The sequence below is a fragment of the Jaculus jaculus genome, chromosome 13 (genome assembly GCF_020740685.1).
Source record: "Jaculus jaculus isolate mJacJac1 chromosome 13, mJacJac1.mat.Y.cur, whole genome shotgun sequence".
In the NCBI taxonomy this organism is placed as follows: domain Eukaryota; kingdom Metazoa; phylum Chordata; class Mammalia; order Rodentia; family Dipodidae; genus Jaculus; species Jaculus jaculus.
The window spans coordinates 36,547,862-36,560,558 of record NC_059114.1 but is presented as its reverse complement, the minus strand read 5'-3'; the positions used below and the strand labels follow the sequence as shown (position 1 = coordinate 36,560,558).

Genomic DNA, 12,697 nt, shown 5'->3' with positions numbered 1-12,697 from the left:
TTCATCTCAGTGAACCTGAAGCTGTCTGTTACACTCTGGCTTCCTAATTAACTGGTCTCTGAGCCCCCAAATCGCTGTTCTCCTGAGCCAGAGGGTACATAAGCAATTGTGGGAGCTGGCCTCTTGCCCTTGGCTCCCCAGCTTCCTGGCTCCAGGTTCCCCTGACTTTCCTGTACTGAAGGATGCACAGATGTGGAGTGAGTAGGCCTGAGCTCCCATTTCCCCTCCTCTCAGTTCCCCAGGTACTTTGAGGTACCTGCAGTCTCCACAGTCTGTGCATCTGTGGTTATAACCCCATTTTACACTACTCTTGTTCACATTTAAAACAGAACACTCACTAAACATCCTACAAGGACAAATAGTTGCTTTCTTCCCAATAAAATAAGACTTTTACCCTGAGATGGGTAGATCACAACCCCGCAACCAATGAAAGTCACAAAATTGAGAGACCTCCACCAAGTATGCCTAGTCCCACAATGAAAGCCTCCAATCAAAGCATAGAGAAAACAGAAATTGAATCACAAAATAAAAACACAACAAGCTATGTGACTCTGATCAAGAGAATTGCTGATCTCGAAGTAAAAGATCAACAGATCATTCTCAGTGAACTTATCCAATCACAGAAACAAAATCACCACATTGTCTCACTCATCTACAGCACCTAACCTGAATCTACCCAAGATGCCTTACATGCCCAACAAGCTTCTCGTGGACTAGACAATAGGATGGGTGGTGAGGGAAGGGAGGGAGTAAGAAACACAAATCTAGACCCAAACGGCAATGGTACCATAAATTTCTACATCCTAAAAGGCAGACCAAATGGCTGAACCTTAACCAGGCCCTTAGAAGAGGGCATACCTGACCCACAAGACAATGCAGAGGGTATGATGAAGACTGACCTTAATCTACTACAGCTTCTCTTTCTCTCTCTCTCTCTCTTCTCTCTAACTCTCGTATATTAGTTATGTTTTTCTTCCCTTTCTTAGTGCGCACTGACCTGTAACTCTCAGTACCAGCATATGGCTATCATCCACAATGAACTTTTGATCAGAAAGACCTACAAGGTTTCCTAAAAGAAAGACAGATTTCTGTCAGAGTACTTGATGATCCACCAAAGGTTAGTGGTAAAACCCTACTGCTGAAGACACCTTCTGTGGTCGACATGTAAAATGGAATGGCATGGCTGGGAGCTGGAAGAGAGTCAGTCCCCAGACAGTCAGTAAGTCTAGTACCAGAAGGTGCTACATGGGCGACTGGAGGAAAATGACCAATATCTCTCCAAGCAACTCATGGTCTAACCTAGTTAGCAGCAAATAACCGGTCGTGATGCTCACATAAGGGCAATAGTGGCACACAGCCATGGTGGGAAACCAACTGCTCTTGATTCAGCTAACTGATCCCCTCAGTGGTATGGGACCCATAGCTGGAGCTGGGAAACAAGTCAAAACCATATCCAAGCATAAGCCTACTCTCCATTATCAAGCTACCACCAATTGTGGACTACAAGAGGGCCTTACACCTATTAAATTATCTATAAAAAAGTAAGGGTTATCTCATTTGTCTGGTGCTAACTTACTCTCCATTGGAGAATCTGCTTCTCTTTTTTAGATAGATGTAGATTCTAAGGAGAGAACCACCCCATCATACCCAAAAGGGACCTGTCTGAAACTAAGAATAATTGATGAAACAAGCAAGGGTGATGTTTTTCTTGGTGAACCTTCACAAGAGTGAAGGAGATCAACACAGAGAAAAATCAACTACTACAAAATCAGAGATCCAGAGACCCAGAGGCCCCCAACACCTCATCACTGAAGCAGACCAAAAATGAACCCAACATTGCTCAGGGAAATTTTGCAGAAGAGGGAGTGGAAAGAATGTCAGAGCCACATGTTGGGTCATGATATGCAGACATTTATCCTACCCATAACAGTGGGCTAACTCTAGACTGCATGACCCATATGCCTCAACAAGGAGGGGTCAAGGAGAGGGGGTAGGTAATGGATGAGCCTGATAATGGTACCAAATTGATTGTATTCACTGATTACAAAGCTAATTAATAATAATAATAACAATAATAATAATAATAAATATAAATAAAAAAGGACACAGAAAGTAAAAATAAAACCAGCAATTGCATAAATGCAATTGAGCAGAATTTCTACTATAACACTCAGATTTTCTCACTAGGTTTAACTTAATTGAAAAAAAAAAAAACAAAACAGAATCCTCAAAAGAGAGATAAAATATTGGAGGTGACCCAACAAATAGAAGAGTTCAATAGCCAGCTTATTAATGAAGACACAACAGAAGGCAAGGATGAATTCTTGGAAGCATTAAGAAAATCAGACCTCAAACTGAGTTTGCACTACAAAAAAAGAGATGGACACAATGCACAGAAACACCACTGAAACCAAAAATCAAATAGAGCTTTTAATAACTTCTCCAGAACCTCTAACTAACAGAGTCACTCATGTTGAAGACAAACCTTCTGACCTGGAAGATAAGACAGAAGAAATTTGTCAGGAGTCCAAAAACTTGGCTATGTTCAAAAAGTCATGCATACAGATAAGAGGGAACTGTGGGATATCCTAAAATAACCAGACAACCAGGTCATGAGTATACCAGAAAGGGACAAAATCCAGGCCAGAGGCATAGAGAACATAGTCAAAATAAGTTATTGAAGAAAATTTTCCCACTCTTGCAAAATAGAGGGCCATCCAGGCACAAGTAGCCCATAGAACACCAATGAGACAGGACCAAAGAAAAATCTCCACAATGCACATCATAGGTAAAACTCTTAACAATGAAAGCAAAGAGAGAATGCTGAAAGCAGCAAGAGAGAAATAATTCACTTCACACCAAGGCAATCCCATTATAATTATCTCAGATTTATTACTAGAAACCCTGAAAAACAGAAGGTCCTGGAACAGAACTCTTGAAAGTCTAAAGAATTATGGCTTCCAGTTAAAACTACCATACCCAGTGAATATATCCCTTATAATTGATGGTTAAAGGAAATCTTTCCATGAAAAATGTCAACTCTAAGATTATATGAACACAAAGCCAAACCTACAGAGAATGCTTCAGGGCATACACCACACAGAACAGTCAAACAACCAATCTCAAGAGCCAGAAAGAAAAAGATCACAAGAGAAACTAGAGCAGGCTCAAAAAAAGAACAAAGCCCAAGAAAGCAGCAAACCCCACAAAGCACCACTAATAGAAGGGATTAGATAAAACCTAACAGCTATGACTTTAAGTTTAATGGTCCTAACTCATCCATCAAAAGACACAAGTTAACAGGGTGGATCAGAAAAATGGACCCTTCTAGCTGTCGCCTTCAAGAAACCCACCTCAACACTAAAGACAGACACCTCCTCAGGGTGAAAGGATAGAAAATCACATTTCAAGGATATAGAAATAAGAAGCAAGCAGCTACTACTACATAAATATATGACAAAGTAGACTTCAAACAAAAAGTAATCAAGAAGAAGGCCACTTCTAACTTATCAAAGGAATGACCCAACTTGAGGACATGGCAATAATAAATCTATATGGACCAAATAGGACACCACAGTTTATAAAACAAAAGTTACTTGAAAACAACAGAAATAAATAACACGATCATCAATGCTCCACTATCATAAATAGACAGAACATCCAAGCAGAAAATCAACTGAGAATAGAGCTCAACACCACCAAGATCAACTAGACTTAATGGACACATACAGAACATTCCAACTAAATTCCACAGAACATGCATTTTCTCAGCAGCTCATGAAACCTTCTCCAAAACAGATCATATATTAGTCCATCAAGCATGCCTCCATAAATGCAGGAAAATTGAAGTAACTCATTGTATCATATCAGATTACAAGCTAGAAATTAAAAAGTGACATATGAGGAACTCTACCATTTCCTGGAGACTGAACAATACATTTTTAAGCAATGTATGGGTTGTGAAAGAAATCAAGAAATTGTAAAATTTCTAGAATTGAATGATAATAAAAACACACCTACCAAAACTTATGGAACATAATAAAGGCAGTCCTAAGGGGAAAATTCATAGTGTTAAATGCTTTCATTACAAGATGGAGGGATACCAAATCAATAACCTAACCACCCATTTAAAAGCATTAGAAAAAGAAGAATCCAACTCTGAGAGCTCTGGATGGAAATAAATAATCAAGATAGGGGCAAAAATTAATAAATAAGAAACTAAGAAAACAATAATTGAAATGAAGAACTGGTTCTTTGAAAAAATAAACAATATTGATAAACCCTTGGCCAATTTGATCAAATGAATAACAGAGAAGTCTCAAATTAGCAAAATCAGAAAAGAAAAAGGAGAATTCACAACAGATAACAATAAAATTGGGAGAATCATCATTACATACTTCCAAAACTTCTACTCCACACAACTGGATTACATGGAAGAGATGGATGAATTCCTAGACATATAGCACCTAACAAAACTAAACTCAGAACAGATTAAGCTCCTAAAGAAGCATTAATTGAGATTTAATAAGTAATCAAAACTCCCCAAAAGGAAAAGCCCAGGACCAGATGGCTTCTTGGCCAGATTCTATCAAACCTTCATTGATGAAATGATATTAATTTTTCTCAAACCATTTCACATAATTGGAAAACAGGAAATCCTCCCCAACCACTTTTATGAGGTTAGCATCACCCTAATACCAAAACCAGACAGATATACAATAAGAAAATAAAACTATAGGTCTCTATCCCTAATGAACTTAGATGCAAAGATCCTGAAAAACATCCTCACAAACCAATTCAACAACACATCAGAAGCATCACCCACCTGGATCAAGCTGGATTCATCCCAAGGATGCAGGGCTGGTTCAACATATGGAAATCAGTCAATATAATATACCACATAAGTAAAATTAATCACAAGAACCATTTTAGTAGATGGGTAGAAGGTCTTTGGCAAATTACAACATCACTTCACTATCATAATGCTGGAAAGAATAGGCATGGATGGTTTATATCTCAACACAATAAAAGCCATATATAAAGCACCTAAAACCCAAGTAATAATGGGGAAAGATTCAAAGAGTTCCCATTGAGATTGGGAACAAGACAAGGGTACCCACTCTCACCACTGCTCTTCAACATAGTCCTAGAAGTCCTAGCCTAAGCAACAAGACAGAAGAAAGAAATAAGAGAGCTACAAATTGGAAAGGAAGAAGTAAAGTTAGCCCTATTTGCAGTTGACAAGACCTGCACATAAATGACTCCAAAACCATGATCTCAAAACTTTTAAAGGTGGTTAATTCCTTCCGCAAAATGGCAGGATACAAAATCAACACACAAAAATCAGTAGCCTTTTTATAGGCAAAGGATAAATACAGAGAAAGAAATCTGCGAGGCTGTCCCATTTTCAGTAGCAATTAAAAAAAATTTCATACCTTGGAATAAAACTAACCAAGAATATCCATAAAACTCTCCTTAAGTTAGTAATTCTTATCCATTTTGACCTATGCTAACTTCACTCTTCATTGGAGAATGTGTTTGTTTTTCAGAAGGTAGCAAGACATGAGGAGATAAACCACCACTCACATCTTACTCAAGGCCCTGGCAAAAACATGGAGGAAGTTGGGAGACAAGCAAAAGTGCTATTTCCATGGTGAGCCAGACAATTAGCACCAGGGTAAAAGAGACAAAACACATTTCAAAGCATAAATTCAGAGGCTCTTAATATCTCACCACTGAAGTAGACTTAAAACACACCCACTATAGCTAAGGGAATTTTGCAGAAGAGGGGGCAGAAAGACAGTAAGAGCCCCAGGTTGCAGTATCATGCCCTGAGGCATTGTCTTCTCCCAATAACTGACTGGTGATCCCACAATTGTATAACCCACAATCCCATGGGGAACATTAGCAAACCCACTGAGAAGAGCCTCCTGCAGAATGGATGCAGGGAGGAGGGAAAGATGCTAGCAACACATGATGTATCCATATAAAGTATGTTCTTAATTTACAAAAAGAAAAAAAATGTACATCTGTTGGGCATGAACAGACATTTTATTTCTGTTATTCACTATAAAATAAAGTGTAAACAGTTACATAGCATCATGTTATAAATGAGTATTGTATGTAATCTAGAGACAATTTAAGGAATATAACAAAATGTATGTAGGTTCTACACAAAGTCATGCCCTTTTATGTAAGGGGATTGAACATCCCTGGATTTTGGTATCTGCAGGGGCCCTAGATCCAATTCCCTGAGAATCTGAAGGACCACTGTACATTGTTATAGTGTATTTTTCTAAGCATGTTATGATATGTAGCATGGCAAAATTATATAATGAACAAATTTTACTTGTTTAAATTCATTTTGCACAAGTAGTCAATGTAAAGGCAAACAATAATTTCAAGAGTTGGGGTGACCCTGCCTACCTTAAAGTTGATAAGCTGGCATCTGCCCTTATCACAGAACTAGTGTGAGCCGGGAGGGATACATGTAAAGCTTCCTCATTTGGACTCAGTTTCAGTGTGCCCCTCATACTGTGACCATCTTGCCATTAGCAGTGAAAACTGTTTTTGAGTATAACAGTCCCCACTGTAGGACAATCCTTTCTTTTGGAACTGAAGGAGCAAGGGCATCTGGCCAGCCTGGTAGAAACCCAGTTGGGCTAACTTCTGAGAGCATAGTGCAGTAACTTTGCTGAGAATATCCTGAGATTTTAGCAGTGCCTGGTACAGGATGCCTGTTTCCTGGTATCTGGTAACTTAGTATCTGTGAAGAATCTTGTATTGATACATGCCCTGACTATAGAGCAAAATCTCTCAATAAATTATGATTTCTGTATTTTAAAAATATTTATAAATAGCAATGTTTTAAAATATAGATAAAAATTGTTCTTATTACCCAAGTAGTCTACTACATGTATTTTATTAATAATGATAATATTAGTGAGGATTAACTATAAAATTCTATATATTGTATAAGTTTACAAGCAATTCTTACAGTTGGATGCTAATTTTATCTACTGTATTAGAATACACATAACATAATATTTACACATCCATAATTTTAAGTATATGGTATCAGAATTCAAAAGTTTTCTACCTTACAAAACAGAAACAATTCCCATTTTAACAACTTTAGTTTTTCTTCCTCTCAACCCCTGGAAACTCTAATCTATTGTTACTTCCTGTAAGTTGTACTACTCTAGTGCCTTACATTATAAGAGCTGTGTAGCATTTGTCTTTTGGTGGTAAATTATTTTGCTTAATATAATCATAGTTCATTCATGAGGTAACTTGAGGCTTTTTTGGAATGACAAATAAAATTAATACCGAAGGAAGAAAATGAGATGGACTTTTCAGTTGGAAGATATTCCATGCCTAATAGACTTTCAGAACTATTTTGAAAGATACATACACACACACACACACACACACACACACACACACACACACACACACACACACATATTTGACAAACAGAGTGAGGGAGGGAGAGAGAAAATATACGGGTGTGCCAGGGCCTCTAGCCACTGCAAATGAACTCAACACATGTGCCACTCTGTGCATCTGGTTTTACGTGGGAGCAGGGAATCAAACCCAGGTCCTTAATCACTGGCAGCAAGCACCTTAACTACTGAACCATCTCTCTAGCCCCTGAAAGATACAGATTTTGATTTTCTTCCAGAACTAGACATTTTAGCAATTTCTACACTTTGGTTTTTGTGAATAATCTCATCATAAAACATGGGTACAAATAACTTTTCCACACAGTGCTTTCAATTATTTTATAGAATATGACAATAACAATATACATTTAGTGGAACATATACATTCTTTGGAAGTAAAACCTCTGGGTCATATGATAATTATACTGAATTTTTGAAGTGATCACCATGCTGCTGCCCAGAGCTGCTGAACTGTTTTATATTCTTAGCAGTGCACAGACTTATAGCCTTTCTACTTCTTTGCCAACACTTAAAGTTTTCTTTCATTATTATTTTTTTAATCTGAGATTAGTCATCTTAGTGGATGTGAAATAACTTAGGGATTTAAAAAATCAGATTATACCTACCATGTGTGTAAATTTTACTAGGTAATTACATATAGTACAAAAATTATTAGCCTAGGGGAGAAAACGCAAGAAAATATCCAATTTCTTTGTGTAGTTTTGGAAATAGTATCAAAGTACAATACACTTTATGAATAAAGTACAGCTTAAAATTGTGAAATTCTTCTGGGAAGTTTGTTGTGCAATCTCTACACAAGTTAATAGGAAGTTAGAACTTTTATCAGTGTCAGATGAAGCTGGTTTAGGCAACTTTCAATTCCATGCAGCTTTTAAGTGCTTGTGCATTCTGTAACACTTCCTCTCTGTACTCACCATGTCACTCTCCAGTTCCATCATTTTCTGGTGCAGGGCCGCCTCTGCTCCTTCGATTTGTTGGATCCACTAGAGAGTTAGGAAGATAACATGTGTGACACGGTTGTTTGATGTGGTATATAAATTGGGGAATGTTCACTAATATGCTCAGTTTTCTCCCTGTATCACAGGAAGCAGGTTGAGGACTTCCATGAAAACTTAATGCATTTTATCTTATATAATTCAGACACAAGGCCGCCATATTGCATACATCATTAATTCAACAAAGGCACTCACTGGTGTCTATCATGTATCTGGTACTAGGGCTGTAATGTTGAAGAAGACCAATAAGAATTTTGTAGTCAAGGGAGGATTTCTTGTAATCAACTGTTGTCTGAAGGGAGAGTAAGGATTGCTTAGTGAAAAGAATGAGAAGAGGTTCTAATGCACACCATGTCCAACAGCTTATGGTTGGATATAGCATAATGAGTAAATTTAATTTTTGAGCATATGTAAATAATTTGAGCAAAGTGTTGAAGGATTGTTTTTATGTCATTATTTGGAGTGATATAACTATGTTATTTGACCTGCAGAATTTCCTCATTTCAGCTTAAAGAAAACTGGTTACTGATGCTGGTTTCATTTAATTTTTTTTTTTTTTTTTTGGTTTACCGAGGTAGGGTCTCACTAGCTCAGGCTGACCTGGAATTCGAATTCACTATATAGTCTCAGGATGGCCTTGAACTCATGGCAATCCTCCTACCTCTGCCTCCCAAGTGCTGGGATTAAAGACATGAGCGACCATGCCCAGCCTCATTTAATTTTTAAAAAGACTGTATGCCTTTCAGAATGGACAAAGCATCCTGATGAATATATACAGTATAAAATTTTAATTTTACCCAACCATGCACACATAATTCTGTTATGTGCTAATTTTTTGTTTGTTTTTACTTATTTGCATGTGTGTGTGTGTGAATACACCAGAGTCTCTTGCTACTGCAAACACATACCCATCTGGCTTTATGTGGGTGCTGAGGAATTGAACTCTGGCTTGTAGGGTTTGAAAGCAAGTGCCTTTAAGTTCTGAACCATCTGCCCAACCTGCTTTCTTATTTTTTTTATATACAGAGTGTCACTATGTAAGCTTGGTTGAAGTGGGACTCATTTTGTAGAACAGGCTGGCCTTGAACTTGTAGTTCTCTCTGCCTCTCTACCTCCCAAGTTCTGGGGTTACATGTGTATACCACCATGTCTGGTGAGTTATGGACTGATTCTTGGGACACTCGGAACACAACCAGGAATTTGGCTTCTCCATTTGGCTTTCTTCCATCTTGCCATCTATCAGATTTAAACCCTTGGGGGCAAGAGCACACCATTATTGCTTTTCTCCTGACAGTCTGGTTGGGCTCTCCTGGATACTATAGGGAGCCATTCATCACCAAGCTACTGAGTCAGTGAGAAACCAAACATATATAAACAAAACAAAAACAAACATACTAAACAGGTGTCTGACAAGAGCACCCTGCAGTTTCACCACCTCTCAAAAAGACATCATTAATTCAACAAAGGCACTCACTGGTGTCTATCATGTATCTGGTTGGGCTTTCTAGCTTTCTAAATAATGTAATTCAGGAGGTTTCATTTTTTAAGAATGTAAAATTATCTACTCACCACACATTGGTATATAGACTTTACTTCAGTTTGTTCTTATTTATCTTTGTTGGCTGTATTACATATTAAATAATGAAAAATCAGATATGAAGGGAACGTTTTTTACATCCTGCTCTTTAGTTATTAAGTCAGATGTAAGATTCATTTATTACCTTCTCTGCTAGGGAGAGCACAGTGCTGGCTTGAATGATGGCCACTTGTTCCTCATTTCTTAAGTTCTGTTCAGAAATGAAAATAAAAGCAAAGCAATAAGAGGAAAACATTCATGACATTGACACTATAGAAAACAACTGTGCCTTAAAACATGCTGCAGAGTCTAGAAGTATGTAGCATTTGCACCTGGAATCTCTGGCAAACTTCTGTCCTAGTAGTCCATACAAAGTGTTAATTCAATTAATTTCCTAATACTCTGTGTAGTTGTGAGCACACTTCACTATAGCCATGCTATGAGGAAACCAGAAACCAAATGAGAAAACAAATAGTCTCTTCATAGCTGTTCTGATGTAATTCAATTGGTTTTGCTCTCTTCTTTGATAATCTTTCAAGGGGAAAATGGTGGCTTTTTAACTAGTTGAAACACTGAAGGGTCCTGCCTCTGAGATAATAGCTATTAGCCTTCTCTGGAGGGAGTAGTAAAAAGAAGAGATTACAGTCTTCTGCCTCATGTTTATGGTGCTGTCATTTACCTGCACCTGCAATGGCCTGACTGATTAATTTTGCACTGGGTGCCTGTGAGCAAGTCAAATGGTAATTAGCTTTGATCCCTATAAATGTGGTTAGTATTCAAACCTGAAACCTTCCCATGGAAAGCTCTAACCAGTTCCATCTCCTCAGCTCTTTTCCAGAGACCCTTGTTCAGTAAATAGCACCTTTCTCTAGGGAGCTTTGTGTTTAGTTGAATATGATATCTCACATTATTTTAATTTTTAAAATATTTATTTATTTATTTGTAAGGAGAGAGATGGTGGAGAAAGAGAGCGTGAGTATGGGCACACCAGGGCCTCCTGTCACTACAAATGAACTCTAGGCACATGTGCTATGCTGTGCACCTGGCGTTACCATTGGAGAAACAAGCCTGGGACAGCAGGCTTTGGTAGCAAGCACCTTTAAACTCTGAGCCATATCCACAGCCCTTCACATGTTATTTTATACATGACCTATGAACAAGCATTTGTTATGTCTGTTTATGCACATTTATATTTTCCCATCGTTGATGAAAGCATGACTTACCCCATTATCACCCAGGATGTCAAGCTGCTTTATGAGATCAGGGATGTTTACATCCTGCAAAACCAAGATGCAGTCAAGTCAAACACAAATGCGGCCTTTTCCTCTGCCAGTGCTGGAACACTTAGTTAGAGAAGCCATTTAGAGACCTATACTTGCATTGGCTGTTTTCCACCAGGCACATCTGGTCTCAGTTTCTACTGTACTTCTTATAGCCTACGTGAACTTGGAATGGTACATAATACTTCATTCTCAATTTTCTTAGTTGCAAAATGGAGATAATAATACCCACTGCATGGGCTGATATAGGTGACAAAGTATGTCTGCGGATATCAGTTGAAAAGAAAGTAAAGTCTTGGAGGTGTGTACAAACGTTTTTCTTATAATTACCAATTTTCAAATTTAATTCCAATTATATGGCAAATTTCAGGCATGAAAAAGAGTAATATAAAGATCAACTAATTTACTTCTAATAAAAGAAATTAGAAGAATTCTGGTTTGGTTCAATTTTGTGCAGAAAACAAAAGTACAGTTTTGTGTGTGTTTTCCCCCATAGATTAACATAATTAACATACTTTCATTCTTTAGGAAACAGCTTATTTTTACACTAGCCCTGGAGTCGTCTCGAAACAGCTGGACTCCATTTGAAATGGTTCTCTTCCATATAAGGTTGTGTCCATTAGATTATTAGGTTGTTAGTGATTTTTCTAAGAAAAGAGCATTTAAAGATTTATTTTTCTTTTGGCCTTGGTCCTCAAATGTTGGGCAGGTTCTTCATGGCTCACATACAGGCAGATCTGTCACCATTAGTCTTGGTCCCTGCCCCTACATGCTCCTTCAACTTTTCCTGCCCTTAGAAAACTTCCTGTTTTAGCTGTCTGCCTTGTGGACTTCAAGTTCCTGCACTGGCTTGAAGACTTTATAGAGCAGAATAAGCAAGCCTCTCAGAGCCATGTGGACACTGAAGTGCAGGGAGCAGGCCTCATCTTTCAGGGCATCACTCCCCCTGTGGCCAATTGGTTAGGAGGAAAGACCACTGCCAGTCTTGTCTGCAGGAGAAGCAACTAGGCTAGGCCCTCCATAAGATGGTCCACTTGCCTTCTCCCTGAACAGGGGCTAGGAACTCCCCATACTTATTGCATTTAGCAGTGCAGAAACTTGTGGAGATGATCAAGACACCCATGCTGAGTTAGGAAGACAAGCTAGCACACTCATATTCCAAGTGAATGCTCCCCCTGCCCCAGCCCAATCAGTCTCCATGGGACTAACTGGGATTGAGGCCAACTTGAAGCTGGTCCCACTCCCCTGCCCACCTGCCTATCTATACTTGCCCTGAGTAGGGATGACTAGACTAGGCCTTCCTATGCTGGCTGTGCACCCCGCTGCTCCCAGCCTAATCTTCTGTCCTTGCCCACAGAGTAAGCTACTCAGCTTCCAGTG

General features: G+C 38.5%; 1 protein-coding gene across 4 annotated transcripts in view; it reads right to left on the bottom strand.

Moving 5' to 3' along the window:
* Jakmip2 (janus kinase and microtubule interacting protein 2) overlaps positions 1 to 12,697 on the bottom strand; it is a 248,800-nt gene that overhangs the window by 28,959 nt on the left and 207,144 nt on the right. For all 4 annotated transcript variants that reach the window (XM_004664740.3, XM_045132489.1, XM_045132490.1 and 1 more), the window contains 3 exons: positions 11,261 to 11,314; positions 10,183 to 10,248; positions 8,381 to 8,449 (listed from right to left, as the gene is read on the bottom strand). In XM_004664740.3, coding sequence (XP_004664797.1) covers positions 8,381 to 8,449; positions 10,183 to 10,248; positions 11,261 to 11,314 — 189 coding nt within the window. The remainder of the gene's footprint in view (positions 1 to 8,380; positions 8,450 to 10,182; positions 10,249 to 11,260; positions 11,315 to 12,697) is intronic.